At 37.8% G+C, this 10,402-nt stretch overlaps 1 protein-coding gene across 9 annotated transcripts in view; it reads right to left on the minus strand.

The window, feature by feature from the left end:
- The window catches only part of LOC107704165 (cAMP-specific 3',5'-cyclic phosphodiesterase 4D), a 242,312-nt gene that overhangs the window by 10,226 nt on the left and 221,684 nt on the right, over positions 1 to 10,402 (minus strand). For all 9 annotated transcript variants that reach the window (XR_001635912.1, XM_016507033.1, XM_016507034.1 and 6 more), the window contains one exon: positions 9,412 to 9,524. Coding sequence is in view for 8 of the 9 variants with exons in the window: in XM_016507033.1 (XP_016362519.1) it covers positions 9,412 to 9,524 (113 nt within the window). In the remaining variant the exon portion in view is untranslated. The remainder of the gene's footprint in view (positions 1 to 9,411; positions 9,525 to 10,402) is intronic.

The raw sequence follows: 10,402 nt of genomic DNA on the forward strand, positions 1-10,402 counted from the left end.
GATAGATAGATAGATAGATAGAGAGAGAGAGAGAGAGAGAGATAGGACAAAAGTTTTAATCAGTCATGGTAATGCGTCATGATTGGGTGACACAAAGACAATGAATAAATTAATCAATCAACTGAATTTTAAAATCAATCAGCTGTAACCTTCTATTCTAATCAGTGTGAGAACAGACGCCCTCGGACCCTTCAAATAAAACCAGACCAGATCTAAAAATAGCCATATCTAGAAATCAGGCACATTTCATGAATTCATAAGTTCATATTTGTAATCCCATCATGAATAATTAAGAATTAAAAGAGAGAATATTTACAATTATTATATTTTATTATATATAAATATAATATTTCATTTAAAAAAAAAAAATTATATATATATATTATTTTCATAATAATAATTATAACAATTACAATGATATAATAGTGCTAAATAGGCTTTATTTTCTTCATGCAAAACATAATTTATAATTTTTTCCCCTTTCATTTGTGAAGAAACTGTCCCTCAGTATGTTTTTGACGGATTTACTCTAAAGGAGGATGAATCGTTTAATCACATATATTTGCCAGCCCTAAAAATACTTTTCATCTTTACTGTCTTACATAACAAATGCACTGATTTACAACAACACACCATTAACACTGAAAATATCTGTATATGGCAGTTTAGATCAACCTAAAGCCTTCAAACCTGGTCAAATAAAACTCCAGAAAGGTTTTTCTCACACCAAACTATAAAATATTCATCTCTGCTAATTTGCATATAATTTACATGTGTTGTACCACACATTATTTGAATATATCAATTCATGACGACACAAAACCCTCAATGAATGAAAGATAAGTAAATGCATAGAGGCCAAAATTGATTGTTTGCATTTTGCTACTTCACAGCTAGCTACTAAATAAGGATCCCCGTACATCCAAGACTACAGATACATAAAATCAGCTTCAGAGAAACCATGATGCCATACCTTTATATATCCCCATGAGACCGAGCGTAAATAATTTGCTTCAGGCATCTTTGTTAAAGCTCCAAAACACGCAAAAGCAAGAAACGAACCACTCCTAAATCCTTCAGACAATGCCACGCAAATGCTTCTGTGGGCTCAGTCTAAAAACTGCATCTGGGGATCAGGTGGAGGTGCGATGGAGGTGCGGAGGCTGACAGACATGGCTTGGCTGTGCTCTTCTGAGCCGTGAGAAAGATGCTGGGCTGCTCAACACCTTCCAAATATGGGACTGCTCCTATAATCGGTGCTGCTCGTGCCCCTCCACACAGCCAATCACAGCTCATTACTGAGAGGGAGAGATGGGGGCAGGAGCGCCGTCATCTGCTGATGGAGGATGCAGGCCTTGGAGAACGACTGTGTTTTCACAGCTCACCTTGTACCTGGTAAAATCATACGGCAGAGCGGCAGTGTGCTCCGATGACTCATGAGAGCAGGAGACCGGCTCCTGTGTGGTGTATCTGTCGACAATATTTCATCAAGTATTGATAGACAGATATAATTCAGATGATATTTTACATATATCAGAAGCAGGAGCTTCCTCTCGCGTCATTTCTAACATCAACGTTAACTGCAATGTTGAGGGATAATAAACCATTTCTGTTTTCAAAATTTTTTTTCATGCACTTTGAGTCCAAATTGTATAGCAGTGTTTCAATGATAACATAAAAAAATTTATATTTATATATATTTTTATATATTTAATTAATACTTCTTTCAAATATTAAAATACAATAAACTAAATTGTGACCTTGGACCACAAAACCAGTCATAAGATAATATATATGAAATAAATAAGCTTTCCATTGATGTATGGTTTGTTAGGATAGGACAATATTTGGCCGAGATACAACTATTTGAAAATCTGGAATCTGAGGGTGCAAAAAAATCAAAATATTGAGAAAATCATCTTTAAAGCTGTCCAAATGAAGTTCTTAGCAATGCATATTACTAATCAAAAATTAAGTTTTAATATATTTACGGTAGGAAATTTACAAAATATCTTCATGGAACATGATCTTTACTTAATATCCTAATGATTTTTGGCATAAAAAAAAAAATCGATAATTTTGACCCATACAATGTATTTTTGGCTATTGCTACAAATATACCCCAGCGACTTAAGACTGCTTTTGTGCTCCAGGGTCACAATTAAAAAATGTAAATAAATGAATAAAATAGCTAAAAAATAAAATATGTACAATTAAAAGTATTACAAGGATTAAACTGGATTTTCAAAACATATGCAATAAAATTTTCATTTTCAACAAAATTCAGAAATTCAACCCAGAAACATTTCTGGGTTGAATTTCTAGAATAAAAAAATTATAATAATAATCTTCTGAAATAATAAAATAATTTTAGATTTAATAAATATTTAATGCTCATTTATTTGCTAAATGATTTTTTTCTTCTCATTTGTGATTAAATGTCACCTCAATATGTTTTTTTTTTTCACCCTAAGGGAAGATGAACTTTTTAGAGTCACAAATATTTGCCAGGCTAAATAATGCTTCTCATCTTTAAAGTCTTACATAACAAATGCAATAAATAAATAAAATTAAAATGAATTAATCAAATAAAATTGATAAAAATATGTACAATTAAAAGTAAGCAACTAAACAAACAAAAAAAAAGCATTAAATGGATTAAACTGGATTTTATACATAATATACATAATAAATTATATAAAAAAATCTTGGTTGAAATAGTTATCTTCTCAAATAATAAAATATTTTTAGATCAAATAAATATTTAACGCTCAATTATTTATTTGATAAGGCTACTGGCCTGGCCAACTGCCACTATACCAAAGCACGGCCTGGTTGATGTGATGTTCATGAAAACGTGTAAAATTAATTTCAAATCCATGACAGTCAAAAAGAGGAAGTAGTTAAACTTCTCAGACTGTAAAACAAACTCTTGTTTGAGTGTAAATATTGACATGCTGATAAACAGGGCCCAGGTAACGTCCACTTCCATTCTCCAATCAAAGGCTAATCAGAAGTGGGCGTCTTTGATGACACTTGCAAACTGGAGAAGAGAACGGAGATCTGAAAATAAAACAAACATGTCTGGAACAATACGCCAGCATTCATATGGAGATATCGGCCCCCATGCAAGCATAACATGAGGCTTTCATGTGGCCAGGGGAGATGTTCTCATTTCAAAAACAAATGATAGATCAGGGGCTCTTTTATGAAAGCAATAGCCATCGGCCGGGTTTGTTTGTGGCTGATTTGAATATGAACCTGAAGCCTTTACCATACGGCATTGATACTATAATATCAGGAGAAATATGAAGCCTCTGTGGTGGCGTATTACGTCAAAGCATTTTTTTATGCAAAGCAACACATTATGTGGTTCATCATAAACAAGGAAATAAAGCTTGAGCGAATCGCTGTGTATGTCAGTTTTTCTTTCTTGTATAACCAAGAACTCCCTACTAACCTACTATAACCTACTGAACAACACTCCGATAAAAATAAGAACAAAACATGGCCTTTACAATCATTATGTCTGCACTCATCTGATAATAAAATCACATTTTAGACACATTTTGTTGCATAAATGCATGTCTGACACCGCATATAAAGACTGGACAATAAAAATGCACATCTTAAACAATAAATGATGTCTGATTAGTAAAGAATGACATTTGTGGAAAGAATCTGTCAAAAATAAGTTACTTAGTATCTTAGCTGAAACATTATTTTGGTTTGCTTTTAGTTGATTGTGATATGTATGCTTATTTACTGTTTGTTTATATGTATTTTTACTAGTTGTGTTATGATTGTGATAGTTGTGATTTACTATGTAACACACTTTGAGAAGCTCATTGAATTCAATTAAATGAATTCATTCAATTATTATTATTAAAAAGGTTCATAAATCAGTCTGAATCAAACTATATATCGATCAGAGCTTATCCAATCAGGTTTATAATGTTTGACAGCTTTGAGTCTTTTATTTTAATTCAAATGTTTCATAATTTAAAGCTGTTTTTGCACTGATGTCAGACTTATCATTCATTTCTTATGAATAATTTGATATTTTGGACAAATAAAGAATTTTTAAAAAGCAAACGTAAATTAAAAATAATTAAAATTGTAAAATATATTAAATTCAAATGTTAAATAAATAAATAATCACTCAATCAAATCTAATATTTCGGCAAACAAAAAAAAAGATTAAAAAAGACGAGAAAATCGATCGATTGATCAATCATTCTAATCTAATCTAATCTAATATTTTGGTCAAATAAAAAAGATTTTAAAAAGTAAAATAAATAAATAAAGTATTTATTTATCTCAATGTTTTTTTTTTTTTAAATATATAGTGTCATACAGAAAACATTTTTGTGTTGGATTTCAAGCAAAAAAAAAAAACTTACTGTATTATATATACGGTAATATCATACTGGTCATATCTGCCACCACTAGTCATACTGTAGAGCGAGTGACATGATGGAACCATAGTAACCGTACACAAAACAGGATCCTGTAAGAAACACTGGCATACAGTACAGTGGATTATGATTAATTATAGACTACTGCTAACTAGAAGCAGTGTGGTCGCACCATAGGAAGAGTCTGCTGCAGGTTGAGGCTGGTGTCATGCTGATGGAAACATGGGGGGAAAACCCCCCCACGACCACACCCCAAAATCTGCCGCGATGACTTTCATGCTCATCATCAAGAAGGCAATGCTATTTCTGGAGATCTAATTATCATCACGTCAAGTTTTATTGGGAACATGCACACTCATAATAACACATAATTCCGAACAGATCTGACGGATACTAAATGCATCCTGGAACTGGATGAACCAACAGCTTAAGTGCACAAAGGCTAAATTTGATGAAGGCTCATTGATAAAGGTTTTGCACTGGTTGCAGGAATTTTAAATTGTTGACACAAAATTGTGGGACACAACGGCACATTATGTGTCTGTGTTGCTGTATGAAGGCCGTACTGTGATGCAGGAAGGCCGTTTGTTATAGAGCTCTGTGGTTTTCTGTGAAGTAGTCTGGTGAATTCTGGCTGGATCTGAGGCCTTTAGCTGAGCTCACACAGGCCTCGTGTGGCTTTGATTAAAGTCGTCGGTGGACGCTTTGAATATCGTTCAACGTTTCGTGCTTTGCGGTCGCTGCTTCAGAGAAGACCAATGGGACGCCAAAGGCTTTACCACAGCACGCGTGCAGGATCCAAATCATTCAAGAAAGCCACTGGCCACAGATACCCCTCATCCCATACACCGAACCCCCCCTCCATAACTCATATGTCTCATTTTCCTTCTGTCTTTCTTCCCTTCGGCTCTGGCCGCGGGGTGTGGTGTTTGAGGTGTGTGTATATATATATTCATATAATTTTATATAAAAATATATTTATATTGTGATCTTCTGTGATATGGATCGAGTCCAACCTTGAATTTAAATTTGTAGGATCATTTAGTAAATTAACAGCGCACTCCTCAACAAGACACATAATTTGAAGAATCATTAATGTCTGGAGTACAAACAGCACAAGTTTCATGCTGTACTTTAATTCTTAAGGTTAGGGGTTTGTTTAAATCCATTAAATCCTCTCAATTTGAGCCCTTAGTTTAGGGATTATAGGATTATTTAGTTGCTGATGTTGGATTAATTGTTTTCATAGTCATTGGCGATTCTTTATGTGTCTAAATAAATATTGATACCAGTAAAAGAGTCTGTCAAATGGTACATTCTAGAATCATTCGATGTTTCAAGACACAATATATGTTATGCAATAAAGCAGCCAGAGATCAGATAACACACTTAAATTTGCATTTGATTCGCTGTGCTGTTACAGAACGCAGTTCATTTCTGAACAGCATCTTCATTTGCATCTCTTCGCATCATATTATGATGATCAGGTGTGTAAGGCATTTTACATTTGTTCTCACTGGACACAATCAGAAGCAGCCCTCCTTCACGGCCCCTCAGTCTCTCCTGCCTGTTTTTATGGTTTGTTTTTGAATGTACTGAGCATGCTCCAGAATCACTGGCATAGGCCTGCCACGCTGCATACTGATGAACAGAATACCTACAGTACACACACACAGCAACAACATGCCCTCCCTGTCACAGCGTAGACAAACAGGCTTGTGCAGGATCCCACATGCTTGCAGTCGCCATGGCGACACAGACAAATTGAGCCCTGCAGTGGGCTGAGAGGCAGCGCAGACGATGCACACGTACCACATTCGGCACAAAGACACCCAGCCTAAAGGTTAATGAGGTCCACTAGCAAACATTACAGCATCTTAGTGGCTCTCTGCCTAAACACTTATTTGGGCCTGAAATGTTAAAGGCACATTGTGATAAATATGAGGACACTGATGCAGTTACGTCACTAGCATGAGTCTGGTTGTGCATATCGCAGCCTGTCTGCTGTGTGTGAATGTTAAAACCCTCACATACACTGTCAGGACGCCATGATGTCATGCCTGGGCTAGTTTAGACATGCAGCATCTCATTCTATATCAGCATTGAGCCTTGAGACTCGATATACAAGCATATGCTGCATACAAGTGTCTATATTACTTCTTAGCGTTAGGTGTTTTCAACAGTATTCACCTTCTGCACGTATGAATGATTCCTCAAATCATGTGTGATGTTGAGGAGAGTGTGCTGTTACTCTACTAATTTATCAGATGCACCATTTTCACCTGCTGGATGATAAAACAGGTGAAAAAAATCACACAGACACACATTGAAGGAGGGAACTAAGCTGTATCTACAAAAGATCATCGAAACTTGAAGGTGGACTCTTTTGTCTTGGGCCAGAAAGCAGCCACACAGCAACTAAAGACCAGGCCAGTGTCTGACCTAAAACCAGTTCTACAAAGAGTGCTTCCTGTCTATTCAGCAATAAAGTCTGATGATATGGTGAGGTTATATAATCGGTGTCACTGTAAACAGTTTGCATAATACCCACAGATTGTAAGAAATTATAATAGTTGGCAGGAACAATTAATAGATTGAAGAATATTTACATGTAAACATTGTCTAATATGGGATGTTGCAAACATGTTTACATTTCATTATATGAAGGTGTTTGGGTAATATATATATATACACACATGTCTGGTTTACTATCCTTGTGGGGAATCCATAGGCGTAATGGTTTTTGTATATTTTATCGCCCTACACCAGTGGTCACCAACCTTTTCAAGCCCAAGATCCCTGACCTCGGCCTTTATGAAAGGCAAGATCTACCTACTGAAGAATTGATAGAAAAAGACTGTACTTCCAATTTGAGGCCATTTATTTAGTATTTTAATTAGTGATGCACTGATTGCATGATTTTTCATGGATTCAGATTTAGATTTTTTTTTTAAGCAAATTTATTTATTGGTTATTTGCTCTATAACAAGCAAACTGGCCTTAAAAAAAAACTAGCCATTTGAAATTATAGGCAACCACTGCATAGGTAAAAAGGTGATTAACGCTGCCTTAAAACTGTGCATGCATGTAAGTATTTGTCATATATGAGTCACATTTAACATGTCTCTAAAATGCAGTGGTTTTAAAAGTGTCCTGGAGCAGGATGAAGTGGATCTGAAAAGATAAAGAGTTGTGAGACAATAGGATCAGATCCAGAATCATGTTCAGCAGCGGCAGCTCTTAAAGCAGCCAAAATAACCGAATAACCCAGCTGCTGTGATGTCTGTTCATCAAAGAACAAAAGAAAAAAGAGCAAATCAATAACTTTTGTAGATTGAAGGTTTCATCTATATATAATTTAGAATTTAGTGTTTAATAACTTTATTCAATTTCTGTGTACTTGCTGAAGGGCACAGGTAAATATGACATTTATTATAATGGGTTTATGTGAAGATTGTTTTAAATTCACTTAAATTAGCAGTTGTTATTTTAAAGTCTAATAAATGTTCAGATTGATAGCTCTAAATTATACTGTAATGCTGAATGGCTATAGTCAATGGTACAATATTCGGGGGAAAAAAACAATTTCATAGATACACCAGTACTATTGGTATCAGTGATACTCGGCTTCAGTCATAAAAAAAAGATGCCATGAAACAAATATTAAAAATATACTGTCTTTATGTTGTTTCTACATTAATTTGAAGATTGAATGTGAAATTATTGCAAAATAAATGTATATTTAAAAACTTTAATGTTAGGTGGTACATATACAGTATATATATATATATATATATATAAAATACAATATATCACACTTTGGGCTAGAGGTTTGTTCACATTACTAAACCTAAGTATTAAACTTTGTCTGTGCTATGGACAAGAATGCAACTTCAAATTATCAGAATTTGCACCTGGTGGATGATAAAAATGGGTGGAAAACCCCACAGACCTAGCAACCCCCCAGCAATCACCTATTGGCCCAAAATCATGTAACCACCATGCAACTGCCTAGAAATCCCCCGAAACCACCTAGAACAGTCTAGCAATCACACAGCAACACCCTGGCAACCGTTCACAACTCCCTGCCATCGTAACATGAGTTTTGCACATGCAAACACCACTTATCTTTTCTTTAAAAATGTAAATATCCAGTTTGTGGAACAATAATTCAAAGTACCAAAATCCAATAAAAAAATTCAACATTTACATGACAACAAACATTATATCACCCAGTTCCAATGTGAAAAATGATTCATGACCTTCAGTAATACCGGCACCTCCCCTCCTCTTAGACCCGCACCAAACACATAAACCAAAACAAGACCTCTATCCTGTATTTCCCTAACCCCCTCCACAAAAAGGAATTAAAGGGAAGCTTTGCTGGAGACTGCAGTCTTGGGCACAGCGGCATGCCACATTAAAAGATGCCTGTGCAGTCATCAGCAATGCTAAACATGATCTCCAGCAATCTGACCTCCCTCCCACAAGAATAGACCCACGATTTCAACGACAACGACGCTTCAGTCTGACTTAAGGTCTTCCAGCATGGGCTAGACACGCACACATGCATGCATGCATAAACAGACACCAGCGTAAAGGACACAGTTGTTTATACTCACACAGTGGGGCAACAAGCATTTGGTGTTTTGATGGCGCATCGAGCTGTCGGATGTCGTCGGCCGTGCCGAAGCAGGATGCGTGATGGACAACCCTGACTCACAATCCTGCACGTACATGACTCGTGTGTGTATCTCCCTGAAACTGCACCCCCTGGGGCAGCCATCTTGGCGCTACACTACCTGATAACGTCTCCCGTCTGCGAGCCAACAGCCCTGCCAAATCGCACCAATTACCTGAGCTCCCCTGGGCAGCGGCAGTAATGACATTAAGTCAAGGGGAAGCCCTTCGTTCTTAGGTGCGACGTAAGCTCCCTAGAGGGATGCGAGTGGAAAATACCATGTGTTAGGTGGGAAGTTTAACGGTGACTCACCTTGTTGGAGGCCATCTCGCTGACGGAGTGTCGGGTCTGCAGGGTCTCCAGCTGGTCCAGGCACCAGTCCAGCTCCTCCAGGGTCTCGGTGGCCAGTTTCTGGTAGGCCTCCTCTGGAGGGAGACAGGGAAGGGGATGGTCAGTTTTGAGCCGTTTGACCGGGCTAGCCAAGGCTTCCCGGACATCATCCACGTCGTACACAGCCATGTTGGGATGCCCAGGGCGGACACATGGGTGACTCTTCATGCTGTGCTGAAAAGATCAGGGCTAAAGGATCAACAACGAGCTGCTCCTTGCCCTCTAAAAACTCCAGAGCCGGTCGACGCAATAAAACCGAATCACACCACTTTCAGTCCAGCCGTGCAGGGCTCTTGGTGTAGAGCGCACCGGAGCCCCATGCTCCTAGAAAACAAAACAGACACACACATACAAGCACAGAGATTCCCTTTTTAATCCGCTTCTACTGATTCCCAGCGGGTTGCCTGAACAATCCCATGTCCGTATGCTGTTTTAGAATCAGTCTCCTCCACAGGTCCATGAACTTCAGAGGATGTCTTATAGCTGACGCTCTGTCTCACAACAAAAGAGAGAAAACGCAAAGGGTCCCCTCAGCACCTGCTACCGGCTTTAAATCCCCCCCAGACAGAGATTCAGACCCCTATATGAAGCGACGGGTTTTGCCCAGTGTTCCTGGAGAGCTCGGGAAACAGCGATCTTCAGAGTCGTAAAAGAAGAGCATGCACAAGCAACACAGTGAGAGAGCCGCGCAGCACCACAGCTACACAGACATGACATAGGAGGCATTGCTTTACACAAACATGAGTGGCTTCCTGTGAAACCACAAACCTACAGAGCTGGAGAGCACGACGCAGCGAGAGGCGCAAGATCTGGACCGGAGCGCTGGAGCAGGAGCCGAGCATCCCTGCAGACTCACTGCTGTCAGCAAAATGGGCCAGATCTCTGTTACAAATGTGTAGCTGCAGTTATGTCT

Source organism: Sinocyclocheilus anshuiensis, unplaced genomic scaffold (assembly GCF_001515605.1).
Source record: "Sinocyclocheilus anshuiensis isolate Anshui unplaced genomic scaffold, SAMN03320099.WGS_v1.1 scaffold690, whole genome shotgun sequence".
NCBI classification, from domain to species: Eukaryota; Metazoa; Chordata; class Actinopteri; order Cypriniformes; family Cyprinidae; genus Sinocyclocheilus; species Sinocyclocheilus anshuiensis.